The sequence below is a fragment of the Trachurus trachurus genome (genome assembly GCF_905171665.1).
Source record: "Trachurus trachurus genome assembly, chromosome: 21".
In the NCBI taxonomy this organism is placed as follows: domain Eukaryota; kingdom Metazoa; phylum Chordata; class Actinopteri; order Carangiformes; family Carangidae; genus Trachurus; species Trachurus trachurus.
The window spans coordinates 35,548,761-35,572,729 of NC_139899.1; the positions used below are offsets into that span (position 1 = coordinate 35,548,761).

At 43.6% G+C, this 23,969-nt stretch overlaps 1 protein-coding gene across 1 annotated transcript in view; it reads left to right on the forward strand.

The window, feature by feature from the left end:
- The window catches only part of LOC311004176 (heat shock 70 kDa protein 12A-like), a gene marked incomplete at both ends in the record, with an annotated part of 34,312 nt that extends 14,964 nt beyond the window's left edge, over positions 1-19,348 (forward strand). Inside the window, one exon of the mRNA XM_083996122.1 lies at positions 18,309-19,348. Coding sequence (XP_083852248.1) covers positions 18,309-19,348 — 1,040 coding nt within the window. The remainder of the gene's footprint in view (positions 1-18,308) is intronic.
- Positions 19,349-23,969: the final 4,621 nt, after the last annotated feature.

The window sequence follows — 23,969 nt, forward strand, 5'->3', positions numbered from 1 at the left end:
TGACTGACAGACCCGTGTTTCAGACCAAACACTCTATAGAAGTGATTGCTGTCGGAAGATACAACTATTTAAGACTTAGATTAACTCATTGAGTGCCAACCACGTAATTTCTCATTTTTCGTTCCCATGCATTGAGTGCCAAAAACGTAATTTTACGTTTTTTGCTTTTTTTTTATTTATTATGAAAATAGACACTTTAGCACACCCCTATGTGTAAATTTGGGGACTCTACGACGAGCAGAACTGAAATAGATGACGATCAAAGTCACATGACAGCTCATGATCTGGAAGTTTTTATCATAACTCGGCTTCTGCAAACGGAGTTCTGCATGTGGATGCAGCAGCTGCTGCAGCGCAGCTGCTCTGCTCTCACCCGCGCTGCTGCTCCAGCTGCTGGAGCTGCTCGGAGCTGAACCAGGAAGCTCTCAGCCGACAGTCCCGCCCGGTCTTCATCTGGAGCAACACCGTGTCCTCCCCAAAGTCCTCCCGCGGTAAAATCTGATGGTCTCTGGGCCAAAGCAGACCGGCATCACCGACCCGAACCACAGAAGGACCGCGACCACCGGCGGGACCGGTCTTCCCGAGCCGCGGTGGCCGACTGACCCTCACGCTCCGCGGGGAGAGGCTGTGACACGGCACGGTGCGTCTGTGTTATTGTTGTTTAGTGGCGCCCCCCCCCCGCCCCCGATGGTGGTTTTGTGAATAGAACAACAATTGTTGTATATATTTATCTTATACGAGCCCTTTGATCCAGAAATGCGAGTGTCAGAAGAGCGACAGACACAAACAGCGCACCTTTCATAAAAGACGCTCTATCTCCTTTTCTAGAAAAAAAGGAGGGATTTTGGTGAAACCCAGCCATGTTTAGCTTGACTTTTCTCAGGAACGGAGGCACGTAGAAACAAACGGTTTGTGGCCATTTGAAGCATAAAGTTTCACCTTTCAAATGAGCCACAGTATGTGTTGGTGGCAATAATATTATTAGCCGAACTCTGAAACATCCTGGAAAGACATTACTATCCCATCACAGAGAAACAAACACTTTTTCCTTGTTGTGATGATTTCTTTACTAAAATAACGGTCATAGATATTATGGACATTACCACTGCTCTGCTCCACCGTTTATTGTTGTAAAGAAATCATCACAACAAGGACAAAGTGTTAGTTTCTGTGGTGGGGAGAGCAGGCGCTCTGTGATGGGATAGTAATGTCTTCCCAGGATGTTTCAGAGTTCGGCTATCTGATGTGAGTGGCTACATGCAAAAACTCAAAGTTTATACTGTTTATTAGGGCTGACCCGTCATATTTTGATCATCGAAGCTTCGCGGACATTAAATCGATCAAAATCGAAGCTTCGACGGCCGGGGGGGTGCGCGATCGTAACTTCCGACGGTGTGTGTGTGGAGGTGGGCTTCAGACAAGACATCTCCCAAAATGGCAAATATTTTCAGCCGCTTTGGTCGCTCGCCACGTGACTGACATCAAAGTTCAATTGCGCTGGTCATTCTCACACCACACGCCACACTTGGCATTTCTCACGCTTGTTTCCCCATTCAATAATGATAATAAACTTTGGTCCTTGCGGCTTGCCGTAGTTCGAGACTCTTGATTGACTGCCCGAGATAACCAATCCATCTAACCAACCACGGAAGAGACACCATGCGATATAAGCCAATCAGACGCAACGGGGCGGATCTTAGCATCTCTAACGATTTTCACACACACCACCGTGACCGCACCGCACAGTGACCGCACCGCGCCGAAATTCAAACCCGACTCCTCCTGCTTGCTGGAAGACGGACGGTAGGTAAACTCAATTTTGTTCACTGTTGATATTCACTCTTTCTCCTTGAGTTTCCTAGTTAATGTACTGTTTTGTTCTGTATTTCTTGAAGAGGCACCGGCTGTGTAACATTTATTTGCCTCTTCTCTTACCGTAAAACTTCAAATAAGCGTCACAAAGTCCCAAATTGTCGCCAGTTGACCGCCGCGGGTAGCAAAATATTTTTTTTTATAAACGCCCATCCCAAATTATTGCCGGATCAAACATTGTTTTCTGGTTGCCAAAATATATTTGAAGTTTTACGGTATAGGCTATATTCTATCTTGGCCAGACTCAGAGACATTGGTTAGTCTCAATGTAAAACAGTATTCAAACAGTAACATGTCTATCTTTTGAAAGATGCTAGGTAGTAAGAGGAAGAGGCAGCAGAGAGATCTGCTGTCGTTCTGGGCAGTGCCAGTGACACCCCCCCCTTATGCACCCCCTGACAATGAGAGTACAGAAGAGGCAGAAGGTCAAGGAGAGAGATCACAAGAGAGAGAGAGAGAGAGAGAGAGAGGAGATTGAGGATGAAGAGAGAGAGGAGATTGAGGATGAAGAGAGAGAGGAGATTGAGGATGAAGAGAGAGAGGACATTGAGGATGAAGATGTAGAGGAGATTGAGAACACAGAAACGGAGGAAGAAGAGCCAGCAGAGAAAACAGTGGAGATGGGAGTACACACAGGGAAGAAACAGAAAGCCAAGAGTGGAGCAGCCATCTACAGGTGCACTTTTAAAAGGGAGTGGACAGCAGAATGGCCCTTCATCACTGTAGGCACAACCACCTCCTACTTTTGGTGCGCTATATGCAGACACGAGAACAGCTGTGCCCATCAAGGAAAGGCAGATGTCACAAGGCATATAAAAAGCAAAGCGCATCGTACCAAAGAACAGGCAGTACAGTCAACAGCCAGCATTGCACCATATTATGGCCCAGCCACTGTTGGTGGCATGACAGCTCAGGAAGTCAAGGTACTATGCTATTCAGATTGCACTTGCAGGTTATCAGCATAAATACATAGTAAATGAAACAAATACCTTGTCTAATCTAATGTGCATTTTAACTGTTCTTATTATTTATTTATTTTTTTGTATGTAATAGCGTTTTCTTTGGACATTGAGTCTGCTTCTAAGACATTCATTCAATCAAATGACACTCAATGTTTTAGCAATGTTTTTTGTGCATGATTTGCTTTTTAATTACCACCTTTCTGTTGCAGACAAGGAGAGCTGAGGTAAAGGTAGCAGTGTCAATGGTGGAACACCATGTGCCATTTGCAGTAGCTGATCACTTCAGCCCATTGCTAAAAGAATGCTTCAAAGATTCCCCTACTGCACAGAACTTCAAGTCTGCTCGCACAAAAATGTCCTGCATAATAAATGAAGCAGTGGCTCCTCACTTTAGAAAGGAACTGGTCATGAAGATGAGGACCAATCCTTTCACGTTGATCACAGACGGATCAAATGATACAGGTCATTAAATTTTCCACACTTTCCAGCACACATTTTTAGAAGATATTAATTGGAAAGTGTGATGTGATTCAGTTTGGATTGTTATATTGTGTTACACCACAAGGTGTCGCTGTGTGCATTGTGGGCTCAGAGAAGTGGGGGCTTCTGGGTAATGCTAGTATCGTTGTGGCTAGTTAAAGAAGTAGCAACAGTATGTTTACGTGTTGACTAACTGTGTAGCTCCTGAATAAAACCGAGCGTGAAGTTACAGCAAGTGAGTCCGTGAACTTCATGACATGGTGTCAGAGTGGTTTCCCGGCCGACTGAGAGAAGAAACAAGTTTGGAGCAGCGGCATCATGGCAAAGTTTCATGCGCCAGAGTCGTTTGACTTCACCCGGCCGTCGGCATGGCCGACATGGAGACAGCGTTTCTCTCGATATCGGATTGCTACTAAACTTGACCAAGAAGACTTTGAAGTGCAAGTAAACTCTTTGTTATATGCTATGGGGAAAGAGGCAGAGCCCATATTCAGCACGTTCGCATTCCCGGAGATGGAAGAAGAGGATTTTGACTATTACGGAGAAGTAGTCAGAAGGTTTGATGAACATTTCGTGCCTAAGAGGAATACTATACACGAGCGCGCATGTTTCCACAGACGCTCTCAGCGACAGGGGGAGAGTGTGGAGGCGTTCGTGAGACATCTTTATGAAATGGCCGAACACTGCGACTTTGGAGCTACAAAAGATGAACAGATAAGGGATCGGATCGTCATCGGGATCGCGGACAGTGACGTGTCACAGAAACTACAACTGGAGCCGGACTTAACACTGGAAAAAGCCATCAGCATTGCTCGACAGTCCGAACTCATTAAAGTGCAAAACGCCCGTGACAGATCGACTGAAAATGAAGTAAGTGCTGTTACAAGTAAATTCAAGAAATTCAAGCCATTCGGAAAGAGATATGCTAAAGACAGAACAAATCCGCAGTTTAGAAGTGCAGCAAAAACAGATTATGGAAAAGACTGTATGAGGTGCGGCAGAACGCATGATTATGGTGCCTGTCCTGCAACAGGAAAACGCTGCCGTAAATGCAACAAGATCGGACACTTTGAGATAAAGTGCAAAACAAAGTGTGTAGGAGCTGTAAAGACTACAGATAGAGACAGTGATGACGGCAGTGCGTGGTTTTTAGGGGCTGTCACAGAAGAGGACTATCCTGATGATGACAAATGGCTACAAGATCTGTGCATTAATGGGACTACTGTGCAATTCAGAATTGACACAGGCGCTGATATAACTGTTATATCAGAAAACACTTACCTGAGCCTGCCACAGCGCCCTCCCTTGAAAGCTACTAAAGCTGTTTTCACAAGTCCTGGTGGAGAACTCATTTGCAAAGGCAAATTTATGACTGATTGTGTGAATAAGGGAGTGAATTACACTTTCTGGATATACGTGATGGGAGGACCATTCACCACTAACCTGCTTGGACGGAAAACTGCTATCAAAATGGGGCTTGTGCGCAGAGTGGAGAGACTTGAGTCATATGAGGATGTTTTTGGGGACATTGGACTATTGAACTGTGACCCTGTGAAAATAGTGCTTAGGCCTGATGCCCAGCCCTACAGCATCACTACACCACGGCGTATTCCTTTTCCCATCCTGCCACAAGTGGAAGAGGAGATAAAACGAATGCAGTCACTTGGCATCATTGAGGAAGTAAAGGAGGCGACTGACTGGTGTGCGCCTATGGTGCCAGTGATTAAAAAGAACAAGAAACCAAGAATATGTGTGGACTTAACAAAACTTAACAAAGCAGTGAAACGTGAGAGGTTTATTTTACCCACACTGGAGGACATTGCACCACAACTCTCGGGCGCAACAGTTTTCTCCACTGTTGACGCCTCAAGCGGGTTTTGGCAAATACCGCTTGACACGGAATGCAGAAAATTAACAACTTTCATCACGCCTGTGGGACGATTCTGTTTCCGGAGGCTTCCGTTCGGAATTACCTCCGCCCCGGAAATATTTCAGGAAAAGATGAGCACTCTCCTAAGAGATCATCCAGGCACAGTGGTGGTGATGGATGATATCCTGGTCTTTGGTAAGGATAAAGAGGACCACGACCAAAACCTCAACACAGTTATGCAGACTATTAGAGCTTCAGGACTGAAACTAAACAAGGACAAGTGTCAGTTTGGAAAAACTGAAATTCAGTATTTTGGACATATCATTGAAAAAGATGGCATCAAGCCCAACCCAGGAAAAGTCAGAGCTATCACAGAGCTGACTAGCCCCACTAATGTGACAGAGCTACGCCAGAGGATTGGGATGATCAACTATCTGGGAAGGTTTCTCCCAGACCTTTCAACTGTCATGCACCCAATCAACAGCCTGCTGAGAAATGATGCTGTGTGGAGTTGGGGCGTTGCACAAGAGGAGGTATTCAAACAGGTGAAAGCCATGTTGACCACAGCACCAGTTTTAGCGTACTATGATGCAAGCAAACCAACTGTGGTAAGTGCGGATGCCAGTAGTTATGGCCTGGGGGCAGCCTTGTACCAGGAGCAAGGAGATGGGCTCCGGCCGGTTGCCTTCTGCTCACGGACATTGACAGAGACTGAGCAACGTTACTCACAGATCGAAAAGGAATGCCTTGCTAGTGTCTGGGCATGTGAGCGATTTGTGAGGTACCTACAAGGCATGGAAAAGTTTTGTGTGCAAACTGACCATAAACCACTTGTCCCGCTGATTAACTCATATGACCTCGACAAAGCACCTGTGAGAATTCAGCGTTTGTTGATGAGACTGATGAAGTTTAATGTTGAAGCTGTGCATGTTCCAGGAAAGCTGCTGGTTGTGGCTGATACTTTGTCCCGCAACCCTCTGCATGATGATTGTATGTCTGACACAGAGCACGACGTCAAAGCTTATGTGCAGGCAGTGATATCTACAAGACCAATAACAGCTGATCGACTGGATGCTATCAGAGAGGCTACGAGCCAGGATGCGGATCTTCAAGCTGTGGCTCGCTACATCAATGCGGGCTGGCCTGCAGAGGTATCACAAATACCACACACAATGCACAAGTTTCATGTCGCCAGAGCTCATCTATCAGAAGTCGAGGGACTCCTTCTGTATGATGACAGGATTGTTGGACTTCCGGTATGGGCAGCGCCATGTAAAGACGTGGTTTTGTTGGGCTCCTCACGGGACTACAAAAAATCTCTCTATCGTTTTAAACCACTATCTACGACCTTACGCGCACCTATAAACCAGTTAAGTTAACAAGATTTTTCGACTGCGGAGAGGAAAATGCCAAGAAATCGCCAAGGAAACAAGACGGAGTCGGAGGCTAACGCTAATGCTAATGTTGGTGCTAGCGAAGACGACGCAAATGAGGACAGCCAGCAGGTGGTGTTGCTGGCTATTCAGTCCTTAAGACAAGATGTGATGGCGAAAATAGAAGAAAAGGCGACAGCTCAGTTGGCAGTACTCCAGAGCCAGATCGGCCAGATTAAGACTGAACTACTATGTGCGGTGGAAAAAGTTGATAAACGAGTTGAGGCGACCGAGAGCCGAGTGTCGGAGCTGGAGGAGGAAGTCAGCGGGCGCTCGGACTCGTTTGCCGCGATGGAAGCAGATGTCAGCGGTATGAAAAAAGAACTGGCCACACTGAGAGACCGCTGCGAGGATTTGGAGGCCAGATCGCGGCGCTGCAATGTACGCATAACGGGGGTGAAGGAAGGCCGTGAACATGGGAAACATCCGTCTCAGTTTGTAGCTGACATGCTAAAAGAAGCTCTGAATCTTGAGAAGCCCCCGACCATAGACCGGGCACACCGCACCCTCCGTAGTAAACCGACGCAGGATAACATCCCACCCCGGGCGTTTGTGGTGAAATGCCATTACTTCTCCGAAAAAGAGTCACTTCTGAAGAAAGCCATCGAAATGAAGTCAGTGACCACCTCAGACGGCGACCACATCCGAATCTTGCCGGATTTCACCCAGACCGTGAGTAAACAGCGGGCAGCCTTCACCGAGGTGCGGGGGCTGCTTCGGGGCTGTGAGGGAGTCCGCTACGGCCTGAGATACCCCGCGATATTGAGAATAACCACGGCGGATGGTCAAGAGGCAAGTTTCAAAGATCCGAAGCTGGCTAAGGAGTTTGTGTTAAAGAGGGTGGTGCACAAGGCTTCATAATGTTTGTGTTTGGGTGAGTGGACACTGACTGAAGTACCCGTTTTATTAAGCTGGGAGATGAAGGCGAGACACATTAAAGACAGTTTACTTTTACTTTGAAAAATCCCGGGGTGCCTTTTTGTCCCACCCGAAGCGGTCTTGGTGTCTCCGCTGTCAGCAATTGAATATGCACACTCGTGTGGAGGAGAGCTATGGCTTCTATTATGTTGCTCCACGTTCAGGACTGCTTAATTCTGTCCACTCAAGCTCAAAGAAGAGTCAAAATGTGGAGACAAGTTTGAATCTCTCATGAGGATTCAGTTATGTGGGACATCATCTTTTATTTCATGGGACTTTATGTTTAGGTCTGTTTAACTTCCTACTTGAAGTATTTTGATACCTTGAGTGGAAAAAGAATAATTTTGTGCTACACCAAGGACAATATGTGTCAAGAGGAATGGGTCAACTTTTGTTTTGTCAACTTACTACATTATCAGCAATATATTGAAAGAGTTAAGAAATCTATTGAATTCTATATTTGTTCCTGTGGGGAGCTCACATGGTAAGCAACCTTAGGAGAAGAGGATAACTGGAAGAGCAGGCAGTCTCTATGCAAGAGACAAGCGATGCCATGTTCATGTTTTTGTTTGCAATGTGTAAGAGTGTTAGAGTTACATATTGCCTAATGTTTTATGGATGTGTGTTGTTTAGAATGTGTGTTCAGGTACTCCCCATGCTTCCCCCTTTTTTTTTTTTTTTTCTTTTCCCCTCTCCTCTCCATCTTCTTCTCTCTCTTTTTCTTTGGCTACCTATCATCAAGTTCAGGGAACCCCAATTGCAGTTTCTTCAGAACCACCAACAACAGGTCACAGGAATGAGGCAATGGCATTATGTGAAAGGTCAACTTGATGGCGTGGGATAAAGGTACAGACAGGGCTGACACCATGTTGGTGAGTTGGAATGTAAGGGGATTGAATCAACCGGCTAAACGAAGTAGGGTATTCTCTCAATTAAACAAATTAAAAGCCGAAATAGTGTATCTGCAGGAAACCAACCTGTTAAATAAGGATCAAGCAAAACTCCGCAGAGGAGGATTCACGCAAATTTTCCACTCTGAATTTGGTCACAAAAGTAGGGGGGCAGCTATTCTCCTGCACCAAAATGTGCAGTTTGAAGAGTCTAGCATCATAAAGGACAAAAATGGTCGCTATGTAATCATTCAAGGGAAACTGTTCAATAGGCCGGTGGTGCTGGCGAATGTCTATGCTCCCAATTGGGATAATGTTGACTTCTTTAGAAATCTCTTTTCACTTTTACCGGGTCTAGATTCACATGATTTAATACTGGGGGGAGATCTCAACTGCGTTTTGGACCCGAAGCAGGACCGCTCCAGTACAAAGGTTACTTCACTTAGCAAATCGGCGCGATGCATAAATACTTTTCTTCAAGCATATGGAATCATTGACCCTTGGAGATTCAAGTATCCAACATCCAAGCAGTTCTCTTTTTTCTCCCCAGTACATCAAACCTACTCCAGAATTGATTATTTTTTGATAGACCAAAAATTACTACCCATGATTACTCAAGTAGAATACGACAGTATAGTCATTTCGGACCATTGTCCAGTACTATTGAAGCTTCGGTTTCCAGAAAACATACTTCCTAAACGTACATGGCGTCTTAATTCCCGACTACTTGCTGATAAAAAATTTGTTGATTTCATAAACACACAAATAGACTTATTCCTAGAAACTAATGAATCCCCCGAGATAAGTTATTGCACACTGTGGGAAACCATGAAAGCGTATGTAAGGGGACAAGTGATATCTTACACTGCTGGTGAAAATAAAAAGAAATCTAAAAGGGTTACAGAATTGGTCGACAGGATTAAAGTGGTGGATCAATTACATTCAACATCACCCTCCGAGAACCTTTACAGAGAGAGAATTTTACTTCAGACGGAATTTGACTCACTGACCAACGATAATGCTGTGGATCTTTATTTAAAAGCTCGTCATAATCTATATGAATACGGGGAGCGCGCCAGTAAACTGTTGAGCCATCAACTCAAACAGTCAGCAACGGCTGGTTTTATATCTGCGATAAAGGACGGGGAAGGTAATATCGTTACAGACCAAAGGGACATTAATGCCCAATTCAAGTCTTTTTATGAAAATTTGTATACTTCAGAGGCAGGGGACGGGGAGTTAGTAGAGAATTTCTTCAGTAAACTGGAAATGCCCTCCCTGGATGAATCAGACAAATCAGAATTGGAAAGAAGTATAACCCAAATGGAGATCAATAGTGCAATTAAAAAAATGAAACCCGGAAAAGCACCCGGCCCTGACGGGTTTCCAATAGAATTTTTTAAAACATTTGGCCCTAAATTAATACCATTGCTATCAAATGTATTTAAAGAGGTTCTGGTTAAAAAAACTCTTCCCCCAACTATGACCCAAGCTTCTATCTCTTTATTATTAAAAAAGAATAAAGATCCACTATTATGTGAGTCCTACCGTCCGGTCAGCTTATTGTGTTGCGACTATAAAATTCTAACCAAGGTATTGGCTGGTAGACTTGAGAAAATTATGCCTAAACTGATCCACCCTGATCAGACGGGTTTTATCGCAGGCAGACAACTATCAAGCAACCTTCGCCGAGTATTCAACATTATATACCAACCTAATAATGTTGAGCCAGAGCTAATACTGTCCTTAGATGCGCAAAAAGCGTTTGACAGAATTGAATATAACTACCTGCTCACCGCGCTAGATAGATTTGGCTTTGGTCCTACTTTCTGTTCATGGATTAAAATTCTCTATACGGCACCTCATGCCTCCGTGAGAACGAACAAGATAATATCAGATTATTTCCCTCTCTCCCGAGGGACAAGACAAGGGTGTCCCTTGAGCCCCCAGATATTTGATATTGCCATCGAACCCCTGGCAATAATGTTAAGGAAGACCACTAACCTGGTTGGAATACAAAGGTCAGGGCATTCACATAAAGTATCTCTTTATGCAGATGACCTTATCCTCTTTCTCTCGGACCCATGTACTACTATCCCTATTGCTCTTGAGCTTATCACTATATTTGGTCAAGTTTCAGGTTATAAGTTAAATTTAACTAAAAGCGTTTTATTTCCCATAAACGACAGAGCACGCCAGATGTCATTCCAGGACTTCCCTTTCTCTGTCAATAAGGATAGTTTTACTTACCTGGGGGTTTGTGTCACTCAAAAGTATAGGGATCTATTTGACAGCAATTTCAAAACAGTGTTTAACAAAGCTAAACAGGACATGGAGAGATGGTCAACCCTCCCTTTGTCACTTGCCGGAAGGATTAACTCAGTAAAAATGACTATCATGCCCAGATTTTTATTTCTGTTCCAAGCAATACCAGTCTTTATACCTAAATCCTTTTTTAAGGACTTAAATAAGCTCATATCAACTTTTATTTGGAATAAAAAAGTACCCAGAATACGGAAGGAATATTTGGAAAGACAGAAGGGAGATGGTGGGCTGTCCCTACCCAATTTTCTGTATTATTACTGGGCGGCCAATATCCACAAATTTATATTCTGGGTCTCTGATGCATCAGATGATGAGTCTCCAGTATGGTGTCAAATGGAACAGCATTCGAGTAATCCAGTTTCGCTCCGCTCTTTAATTTGTTCCCCACTACCTATAAGTAAACGTTGTTGGACGAACAACCCAATAATTTCTGGCTGCCTGAAGATATGGTCGCAGTTTAGGATTCATTTTAAGCATAAACAAGCTCTTGTCACTTCCCCTATTCTAGCGAACATCAATTTTGCCCCATCTCTCACAGATCCATCTTTTCAATTGTGGCATAGGAGAGGGATTAAATGTGTGATGGACCTTTTTAAGGAAGGGCACTTCATTTCCTTTGAACAGCTAAAGAAAGACTTCAGCATCCCTCAGTCACATTTCTTTAGATATCTACAGGTGCGGAGTTATGTTAAAAAACACTTCTCTTTGACAACCCCTCAGAGGACATGGATAGATGAATGTCTGACCATAGATCCAGTTGACAGGGGTCTGGTGTCTGTGTTGTATGATAATATCCAGAGGGTTGCAGTCGTATCACTTAACCGTTTAGCAAGGCAGTGGGAGGTGGAATTAGGAACCACCATTTCAGACGTAAACTGGCAGGCAGCAATTACATTGATACACTCTTCCTCAATTTGTATCCGGCATGGGCTGCTGCAATTTAAGGTTCTGCACAGGCTACATTTATCTGCGAGTAAGCTAGCCAAACTCTACCCTGGCTTAGACCCAACTTGCATCAGATGCAGGCAAGACCCAGCTAGCCTCAGTCATATGTTTTGGTTTTGCCCGAAACTAGATCTATTTTGGACAAATATATTTGGTACATTTTCATACATGTGTAATAAAGTTATCAGTCCCAACCCATTGACTGCATTATTTGGGGTCGTCCCTCAGGAGACACCAATATCTAGGCACCAGGCTGAGGCTATAGCATTCTCCACTCTGCTAGCTCGACGTCTGATACTCCTTAGTTGGAAGAAGGTCATGCCCCCCTCTCATAGGCGTTGGGTGGAGGACGTGATGTCCCACCTCAAACTTGAACAACTTAAATACACTGCCCGGGGCACTACACATAGATATTATAAAGTCTGGCAACCATTCCTATCGTACTTTGAAGATGAATTCCCCTTAACATAGTGTAGCCACCCCCCCCCCCCTTTTTATTTATTTATTTATTTTTATGTTTCTGTGTCTATACATTACTCTGTAGTTATGTGTATGCACACATATATATGCGTGTTTATTTGACTACTTTGTTGATACTGAGTAACGTCTGTTTATTCTCCTGATTTTTCATTTATTTTTCAATTATCAGTATTACTATGAATATTGCATTATTGTTTTTTACATACTTCATTTCATTTATTTATTTAATTTTTGCTTTCCCTCTTGTCTGGGGTATTGAGTTCTACTGTGAGTGTATAATGTGAAAATCAATAAAAATATTTGAATAATGATGACAGGATTGTTGTTCCTCTCTCACTGCGGGAGACTGTGCTCTCTCAGATTCATGAAGGTCATCAAGGCCTCACCAAGTGCCGCAGGAGAGCAAATATGTCGGTGTGGTGGCCAGGTATTGGTAGAGACATTAATGAACTGGTTAAAACATGTGGGTTTTGCCTGAGAAACAAACCTACACAGAAAAAAGAGCCATTAATGACCACACCACTGCCACAAGGTCCATGGCAGAAAATAGCAGCAGACATTTGTGAACAAGATGGTAAACAATATCTTGTTGTTGTGGACTATTATTCCCGTGATATTGAGATTGCACATCTGCCGACCATCAGCAGTCAACAAGTTATCACTCGCCTGAAAAGCATGTTTGTCAGGTGGGGGATCCCATTGGAGCTGATAACTGACAATGGCACCCAATTCACCTCAGGAGAATTCAGAGAGTTCAGTAAGACATACAACTTTGAACACACAACATCCAGTCCACACTATCCCCAAGCTAACAGCGCTGCAGAAAGGGGTGTGGCTACAGCAAAACGGATTCTGCGCCAGCCAGATCCTCACTTGGCCTTGATGAGTTACCGTGCCACTCCGATCTCTGCTACAGGTTTGAGCCCTGCCCAACTTATGATTGGTCGACAGCTGAGGACTACAGTTCCCATTCTACCTAAGCAGCTGAATCCGAGTCCAATAGACTACAAAACTGTCAGACGTAAGGACCAACAAACTAAAGCTGCCTATCGCTTCTTCTATAACAGACGCCACTCTACACAACCATTACCTGCACTGCAGCCTGGTCAGAGTGTCAACATCAGGCTTGATGGAGAGAAGAGCTGGAAAACTCCTGCAAAAGTCGTTGCTAAGGCACCAGAGCCCAGGTCTTATTATGTGCAGACGGAGCAAGGCATGCTTGCCCGCAGGAACAGGAGACACATTCAGGTGGTGCCAGAGTCACCTATGCCACCTACAGCAGTAGAGACTTGTGACTTAAGGACTGACTCTTCCTGTGACATGGGCCAGGCCTCAATTCCTCCTGGTGCCCTTGTCACTGCAACTCCTGCTGTGCCTCGCAGCCCCAGGTCTACTCCAAAGAGGACCTTGGCTGGGAGAGCAATCAAACCACCTATCAGGTTCAGAGACTATGTTGAAAAGTGAAGTTATAAAGGAAAAAAAGAGGAGAAGAAATAACAATGTTGATTTCCTATGTCATGTATGGGTTAAATATGTTTTGAAAGAAGAAAGAAAAGAAAAGAGACATATGTGAGGGCATGTGAAATGCTATTTTTGTTTATTAAGAAATATAGGAAATGTGTTTGAGTTTGAACATTACACTGAACTGTTTTGACATTAATATAATTCATTTTCAATTAGAAGTTACAGTTAAAGTATTAAGTACTTTCTCACAGAGCTACTTTAAAAGGGGGAGATGTGATGTGATTCAGTTTGGATTGTTATATTGTGTTACACCACAAGGTGTCGCTGTGTGCATTGTGGGCTCAGAGAAGTGGGGGCTTCTGGGTAATGCTAGTATCGTTGTGGCTAGTTAAAGAAGTAGCAACAGTATGTTTACGTGTTGACTAACTGTGTAGCTCCTGAATAAAACCGAGCGTGAAGTTACAGCAAGTGAGTCCGTGAACTTCATGACAGAAAGACACACTCAATGTCGTCTGTCTATCTTTAATCTCACATAAATGATATGTACTACCTATTGTTACAGGACGTGAGAAGATGAACCCACTCACTGTGCGGTTGTATGACAGTGACCTCAGCAAAGTTGTCCACAGGTTCCTGGATATGTGCCCCACCACTGGGCCAAACTGCGGCACGGCTGAAGTTATCTATAAGAAGATGGATGAGGTCTTGCAGAAAAATGCCATACCATGGAGAAACTGTGTCAGCCTGTCTGTTGATAATGCTCCAGTCAATACAGGAGCAAGGAACTCCATCGCATCCAGAATTCATCAACAACATGCCAGCATTTACATCCATGGGTGTCCTTGTCACATCATCCACAACACAGCCAAACAGGCTGGTCAAGCCTTTTTGGAGGTGAGTTGAATCATGTGTGCTTAAGACCTACCGTATCCGTAGCCTATATCAAGTCAAACAGGTTGTTATGCTGTGCGGTGTCATGAACCAATGACAACAATGTATTGTGACTATAAATAATCATGTATTGCAGGTGTGTGGATTTGATCCAGAGGATCTCGCTGTGGATGTTGGACTTTGGTTTAAAGGAAGCACCAATCGTAAAGGTTACCTGACAGGTATGTATGTGCAGTCCCATGAAGTACAAATTAAATCCAGAAGGGCTTGATCAAATTGGCATTAAGATGTTCTATCCTTGTCATAGAATTCTGTGAGCTCCATGGAAGTGAATATATGGAAATGCTCATGCATGTCTCCGTTCGATGGTTGAGCCTGGAGAAGTGTTTGACTCGTATCCTGCAGCAGTATAAGCCACTGGCCAGCTACCTGAAGTCATTAAGTAGGTATCACATTTTCAATGATCCAAATGCATGGTTATTAGAACAGACTGAAAAGTAAATGTACTATGCACAACCATTTTTTGCTCTCTTTTTCCCACAGATGACAAACAGCCAAGGTTCAGGAGGCTTGTGGGGGCATTCTCTGACCCAATCACAGAGGTGTACCTGCTTTTCTATCAAGCAACATTTCCAGTCTTCTCCACCTTCAACCTCCTCCTTCAGAGGGAGAAGTCGTCCATCTTCCTTCTACATGATGAGGTAAATTGGGAAGGCTGGAATACAGTTTGCTAGTATGATGTTCTATCTTTGTTCCTTTTTTATTATCACGAAATAAATTAAAATTTGTAAATCTTTCTGAAATTTTTAGATGAGAAGTTTCATCCGCAAGTTGCTCTCAAAGTTTCTGAAGCCCACAGCATTACAGCACCGGGAACTGCATGACATAAACTTTAAGGAGCCATCCAACCAACTGCCAGGTAATTAGTAATTGTCCAAGTTTTACATCAGAATATGCACATGCACTATCCAAACACACGTTTGCATTTCTGTCTGATAAAGTGTTTAATCAATCACTGATATGATGAAGATATTTAAAAGGTTGCTTTCAAGCTAACTATTGTGGTTCTGAAGTGACTCAACACAGTCTTATTCCCGTCCCATACTGACATGTTGGTACATACAGAATTAAGTACATCTGAAGTTGTTGATTTGTGTCTCTTGTAGGAGAAAAGTTGGTGATTGGCTTTACTACTCGAGCCACACTCAATCGGCTGCTTGAAGCAGGAGACATTAGACCGCAACAAGTGCAAAGGTTCCAGCAGGCAGCAGTGGCGTTTCTTGAAAGGGCTGTGGAGTATGCAATCAAGAAACTCCCCATTAAAGAGCCTCTGTTGAAACATGCAATGTTTCTGGATGTCCAGCAGAGAGCAGAATGTGCCGTGGAAGATGCCTTCTACTTTGTCGACAGGTTAGTGGCGGTATCAAGTAAAGTACATTTTATCCATTGTGCCAAAGCCCAACACAAGTTACAGTATCTCAATATGCTTTACAAGTTGAGCAGGCTTAAGACCAGGTTGTGGTCACATTTTCTTGTTTGTTGACCACATCTGAAAAACAACCCCTGTTTCAGTTACAATACTTTACCAGGTCAGTGCACATTGTGTTTTTTTTAGGTTTCCTGAACTGCTCCAATACGGTGGCCCTGAGGAGCGTGACCAGCTCTGCGAGGAGTTCCTGGACTACCAGTCCATGGAAATTGCTATGCCCGAAGACCCAGCCATGTTTGACTGTGAGGGCTTTTGGGGGAGCATGGCAACACTGAAGAACAAGGTAAGAATTATTCTGTACTCATGGGAATACCCCATTGGCATAATCAACTCAATACTACACAAAAATACTTGAGAGTAATTAGGTTTCCTATGTACATTTTTCAAAGGTGACCGGTATGGGCAGGTTTGTGAAGCTGTCACAAATTGCCAAGTTGGTCTTGGTCCTCCCACACTCCAATGCAGACGCAGAGAGGGTATTCTCTCTCGTCAATTTAAACAAGACTAAGACCCGCAACAGCTTGGCCCTTGAAGGAACTCTGTCATCCATTATGACGGTAAAGATGGCGGGCCTTGAGCCCAACTGTTTTAAGTGGGAGCCCCCTGCCTCCATCATAAAATCATCAAAGTCAGCGACCAATGTTTACAACAAAAAACATTAAAATGGAACAATGAAATATTGACAAATAAATCTATTTTTGTCAAAATTTGTGTTACGATTTTCATTTCTAATTTCTGGTCAATTAAGATTAGCATTAGGAGGCCACAGTGCAGGGAGAGCAGCTGGCATGGAGGTGAGGACATCAGTCTTGATTGTTGTTAAAACGGGCCAAATCGATGTAAAAAAAAAAGGCCAATTTTTTTTCCCACCGCGGCCGAATGCATCATGGCACTAAAGTCTCACTCTTGTCATTTTCTGAAACTTGGCAGCCCTGTTGAAAATGAATTGACTTCGGCGTTTTGACGCTTTGGAAGCTTTTGGTGTGAACGCACAGTAAGGATTCCAGTCATGTACCATAGATATCTGTTTTCTGAGTGTTTGATGTGGTTGAAAGAATTGCCCCCATAAGTTAGCGTTGTCGCTATCCCTAGCACCGGGTAGCCAGCATCAATTTTAGTCACGTTTTTTGCTCCCCCCAACACTGGATGACATCAGGACAACGATTTAGGGGTCAAAAATGACCAGTCTTAACTTAACGGAGTGTGGAGACAACCGACTGTGTTGTTTCTCCCTTGCCATGCGGTGTGTCATTAAAGGGCAGGGACGTGCACATGACTATAGAGGGGCAGGGGCTCAACATCAGAAAAGGGCAGTGTACAATTTTTTCAGGCCTTAATATCAAAATAAATAAATTAAAATAAATTACAGTTACTATTTAGTCGGTAGAGAAAGCCTGCACGCCTTCAGGACTGCAGTCAACATGCTGGACCAATTTCCCAACTTCCCGAAACAGAGTCATGACTTCTGAACTGGTGGCTAAGGCTAATATGGTATTGGGTGCACATTAACATGAACATGGCTTGCAGAAAAGAAAAAAAAAAGTAGGCTAAGCCTACAGGCTACACACACAAAACCAAGAAATGACTGTGACTGCTACTGTGCATATTTACCAACAGCAGCAATATTTACCACAGCAAAGTCACAATTACCAGTAACTCAATATCTGGAAACAAATTCAAATAGTCAGTGAAATCAAGCTGAGTGAGTGATTCCTCCTGTTGCTGTTGTTGTTCACTACATTCAGGTGATGTTAGACAGAGGACGGGGGGGGGGGGGGGGGGGGGGGGGGCTTAACTCTTAACAAGCAGTGAGCTGCTAAACTTGTCAGAACCGACAAGGAAGTGATGTTGGTGGATTTATAACTCACGAGATTCGACACAAGTTGCTCCACTGTCACGTCTCATCTATGTGCAACACACACAGAGTTATCGATGAGGCAGCAGCTTCTCTCTCTCTCTCTCTCTCTCTCTGGACGTGCTGGACATGCATGTGAGGGAGCGCACCCCCTCCCCCCCCCTCAGAGAGACAGAGCGGAGCAGCAGCGGACAACACACACACCAACGTACATACACAATACCGTGTGTATTACACAATGCTGTTTATTTATAACGCCGTTATTCCCATCACTGGTTTTAAACCATGAAGCAAGACTTACTCTAATGGTTCCTAGCTGTGCTTCAATTGACCTACTGAACCTAGAAGTTTATATTATAATTAGTTGTCGTGGGTGGAAGTGTCTGTAACATGGTGTTTGTACAGGCATTGGTCAGATTCTTTTTGTGTTGCAGGTGGAACTATTGACATGACTGTTCATGAGGTGCTGGACGGAGGAGCCCTGAAGGAGCTGGACAAGGCCTCAGGAAACAACATGGGAGGTCAACGTGTTGACAGGAAGTTCAAAGAGTTCCTCAGAGAAATCTTCTGTGATGGTGTCTGGGATGAATATGAGAGAGAGTTTCCCAGTGAGGTTCAGAAAATGATGTATGATTTCACAGTTCTCAAAAAAACAGTTGAAGATGTTGAGATCACCTGCTCATTTAATCTAGGAGGAATAGCTATGAAAAAGAAAAACAACATGCAGCAGTTCTTTAAAGGAGTGCAGGGAGCTTCCTGGAATGATGGGTATATCAAAATCACAGAAGCGAAGATGAAGTCCTTCTTTGATGAGTCTCTAACCAGCATCACCAACAGTCTCAGAGAAATCTTAAAGAAAGACCTGAGCATTGAGTTCATCATGTTGGTGGGAGGCTACGCTGAAAGCGCAATCCTCCGTCAACACATCATGAGGGAATTCAAACAACCAAACTGTAAAGTGCTGTGTCCTGCTCGGCCCCAAGAGGCGATTGTGAAGGGAGCTGTGATGTTTGCAACAAACCCAGCAGTGGTGGCATCTCGGAAAAGCGCACTCACTTACGGGATCGCTGTCGGAGACAAGTTTGATGAGTCCAAGCACAAGGCAGAGAAGAAATTCACTAACAAGAATGGAGACTGGTGTAAAGATATCTTTAAGAAACTTGTAGATATGGATGAGGATGTGCGCTGGGATGAAAACAGGGAGCACACCTTTTATCCTGCAGAGGCTGACCAGAAAAGTATGACCTTCAGATTCTTTCACACAGCCAGAACACCAGCTCCACTCTATGTGGATGAGTGGGGAATAGAGAAAATTGGCTCCTTCTGTGTTGACATGCCAGACGTTACAGGTGGCACAAATCGTGAAGTCAAACTGGAGATCAGGTTTGGCTTCACAGAAATGATAGCAACTGCTACTGACATGAAGTCCAAGTCAACAGCATCAGTCAAGCTCGACTTCATGACTCAGTCATAAGAAATGTTTCAGAAAACACCAAACAGCAGATCTGATCTAAAAGAGAAACCATCAGGTTCAGACAGCTGTAGGTGAGCGTTGGTGAGAGTTGGGTCAGACAGTTTTTGAATCACTGGAAGTTTCTGTAATCAAAGATATACATTTATCATTTTTCAAAGATAATGATATATTTTATTTTAGTGAGTTAAGTTTTGTTTTTGCTGTTTAATAACAGACACATTGAAATATTTGTAACAACACATTCTCTATATAGTTAGAGTGCCTTTAAATCAAACAGCTGATATTAAAATGGCTGTGCTTCAAAATGGTTATACAATGATGATCCTGTAATAACAAATATTTGAGTGGATATGTTAAAGGGATAGTTCACCCAAAATTCAAATTTCCCTCATTATCTCCTCCCCCTCATGTGGACTAAGGGCTGGGAGAAGTTTCAGAGTCCTCCGTGGCTTCTCTGAGTGACAGCGGGTCTCCGCGCAGCAGTATTTGTCCATATAATGGTTGTGAATGGATACCACTTTTCTTTGTCCAAAAAGACACACCAAAAAACATCCAAATACCTCCATGCTGCTCGTCTGTAATGTCCCTCTTGGATTGAAGCCCCAACATGAGAAATTGTTCCGAAAAAAATTTAATAAGTCTATATTTTAAGCTTCTTTGTAGCGGAAGCTCCCAGCCCTGCTCTTCCTGATCCGTCCAAATTTCGCGCTGCCGAACCCCCCCGTAACTCAGAGAAGCCACGGAGGACTCTGAAAATTCTCACAGCCCTTAGTCGACATGAGGGTGAGTAGATAGTGAGTGAAATTTGAATTTTGGGTGAACTATCACTTTAACTTGAATATGTCAAATGCGTTGCTGTAACACTGATTATTTAAAAATGTTTTTTGAGGGAGTTCTTTCTATGAATAGTGAAGAGGTATGTCAGGAGATATTTAGCTTAATAGAACTGATTTTATGTGTATTTTGATATGTAAAGAAAGAAAGAAAAAAACTTTTATGAAAATTATTCACAAGTGATTTTTATCAGGCAACAACAACAATATGCTGAGACTATAAAAAACGTCAAATGAAAAAGAAGATAATGCAACGTAGCTGAGGCTGTGTAAGACAAAAGGCTTAACTTCAGTGTCAAATTGGTAAAATTCGTAGTCAAGACATCTGATCTTATAAACCATAAAGAAATTGGATTGATTGAATGATTATTATTGTGTTCATGTTTCTTATGGAGCTAAATGACATTTGTTTCTAAATAATTGTAACTAAAATCAATAAACTAAGAAAAAGGAGAAATTATGTTGTTGAATTTCATGACCCTCCAGACACCTTTAAACCCAACATGTGGGAGCGTTATGGAGCCTGTAACAAGGCAGAACCTCATCACTACACAACTGAGACTGAACATGTCCACTAACATTTATTAATTCTGGATCATTCTCCAGAGCCTCAAAGTCAATAATGATGATCTTTAGATGGGTTAAAGCTGTACAGAAAAGAAAATTGATTTTGATTTCACTATGGGTCCTAACATTAGTGTAATAACTCATCTATCAGACGATGGAGCCCAAACTTTGTGCAAAATTTGATTCTTGAGTAAATCCGTGGTGAAAGTGAGGTAATTTTTTTCACATTGGATAATGTAGGCACACAAATTATTCATCACGTTGAATGATTCATCAGCCACTGGTATTGGATCCGTCATCTGTCAATCAAAAGTCTGAGACACACACATACACACACCGAGCTCGGTCTCGCCCCAAGCTTTGAATATCCCACCTGATCGATAACGACCAATCAAATTCGTTTTCCTTACTCGGGTATATTCGTGCTGCAACTCGTGAAAACTCGGCGCGACAAACAGGACAAACGGACATTTCCTTTAAGTTCTCCTGGACCTTCCTGGTCAAGGCCTCGGTTTCCTCATGGTGCTGAGGTCATGCTCAAGAACTTCTTGTGAGTGTCACCACATGCAACGTTTCGGGCCCAGGCCTTTCATCAGACATGATGAACATGATGATCATTAAAGCAGTACTTAAGAACTTTCAGTTTTGGTTGAGTTTGGCGGCGCCAGTGGCCCAAAGCGGTAGTGTTTTGCCTGAAGGAAGACTCCATTTCCCATGAGCACTAGCGCGTAGCGCCGTAAACATCCTGATCTCCCGGTGCATGGAAATTAACAGAAGACGTCCAAACTAAGTTTCTGTTACCAGCAGATCATTTCTCAGTAAACACACATACACAATCTGACAGAAAGGTGCCGCATTGCTGCTCCCTCCTCGTCGTGACTCGCGAAAGTGAAAGTGAAACTTAAAGGGGAACTAAACCCCTCAGTTTTGGATGACGTGCTCTAAGCTTGAAATTCAAAAAATGCCTTGATTATGGGCGGGACTCAGGAGCACTCTCCGATCCCCCCTCCCCCCTGCGCCCCATTCACACCCGCGAAATCACACAAAAGAGAAAAAAAAGTAATAAACACACATCGACACTTCTGCTAGCGCTAACGAGCTACTAACGAGCTACTAACAGCACTAGTAGCGCGGACACTACTAGGAGCCCTAACACAGTGCATCTACAGCTGATCCGCCGGCTCGTTAGCTCGTTAACGGCTCGTTAGCGCCAGCGCCGGCCGCAATAACGATTCCCGTTCAGGCAGCTGTTAGCAGCTGTTAGCCGCAGCAGAGCAGCTAGAGTGCCTAGCAACCGTTAGCGGCAGGCAGCAGCCGGTGCTGATTGGTCGGGGAGCTGGTGGCCGGTGACGAAAGCTGCCTCCAAAACGTCATCTGCCTCCATCTCAGCCAATAGAAAAATTCGATTGTAATAGCCGTGTTTCAACCCATAGAGGGCAGTCACTCTACATTTTTACTACAAAATACACCAAGTTGAAATATTTTGACTAAAATGTCAAAAGTTGGACCAGAATCAACTGACAACACTACCTTATACCCAAATATATTTGTTTTCAGCAGAAAAAAGTGGTTTGGGGGTTTAGTTCCTCTTTAACTCATTGGCTGCCATTGACGTCTATAGACGTCAATCTAATTACAACCGTTCACTGCCATTGACGTCGATAGACGTCAATTGCGTTTTTCAACGGGAAGGGCTGGAGGAAGGTCTGGCGGAGCTTGTCCATCAATATCAGGCTTGTAAACTAGTGTAAAGACGTGTAGCGGCCTGTAGGGGGCAGCAGTGCCCTCTTTGGATGAGAGATCAGCATGTATTACGGTATGAGAAGAAGACGCGAGATGACAAGAGATATGCTAAAGAAACTTATGCACGGAGCCTATGTGTTCCGCACGTCGGCACATTATGTACCGTGTGTGTCGCGGTAGTTCGGAGAGGAAGAGGGTCGCGATCGTGAGAAAACGACGGAGATCATTGAAAAAGACACCGACGACCGACACCGACGCTGGACACCGGCGATCAAGCCGGGCCGAGCGGCCGGTGAGAGCAGCAGCTGACGGTGCGTCACCACAGACCAGAGCCCAGCTCAACTGACGGCTCGGTGGACGTGACCCGAGCGATTCCGTCCGGATCAACCAGGAGCAGCAGAGAGACTCGTCCCCACGCTCCAGAAAGACATGAAGGTAATAATATAATACATCAATGGTAAAAATAATAAAATAAACTAACTTGCTAGCGAGCTAACTTTTACTGCTTAGAGAAGGGCGGATCGCTTTGATCGGAAAGGTAAAAAAAAAAAAAACTCCACATCACACTTGACTACATCTATAAAAGATGTATTTTTATGGTAATTCTATATATTTCTATAATTTACAGGTGGTGGATGGAGCAGTGGTCGACCATGGGGCAGAGGTCATGTGACAGCTACAAACGTACAAAAAAGTTAATGCATTTTTACTGATATTTGTAAATAAATTATTATTTTGCCATCAAAAGTCCTTTCTCAGTGTTGTTTTTGTTGTTTTATAGAAGGAGAACACTGTTCAGATGTGTGAGGTGTCACTAAAGCAAAAAATATCAACGTCAAAGTCACTGTTCTGCTTGACATGTTTCTTTCCACAAAAAGCTCGTTTTCTCAGTGTTTTGGTCAAAAACTGCTGTTTTTGGCGAAACCAGCCTATGTTCTACTGCTGTTTACAAAAGAACGGAAAAAGGTAGAAACAAACTTTTTTTTCCCTATTGAACAAAGAGAGTCTACTTTTCTCTTGGTAGTTTCGGTGTTTATATAGTCATAGAACACAATATTCTGTGGGTCTTATAAGATCGTTCAAAATGCTCTAAAATGGCTGGCAGTATGGGGCTCTCTGATCTGAAAATGGCTGGCAGCCAATGAGTTAAGTGAGAGCCAGGTTCCTACCATGCTCCTCAAAGCTGCTTAGTACCAGTGAAGGCGATACAGACCATAATGATACAGACCCCCTCAGGCCATGACAGAGGTGTCATTCAACCTGTTGTAAGTCGATGTAGCATCACAAAAGTTATGAAAATATTATATGAAGGTTGAAAAGTTCCTTAGTGTTGGTTTAAAACATTCCAGAGCTGAATCTAATGTGCACTTTTTTCTCTGGTGACAAAATCTAATGAGTTCTTCCTTAACTCTGAGTGATGGTTGTGCCAAATATGAGGAAGTCCCATGAAGACATCAGTGAGACATTGGGCCCTAGTT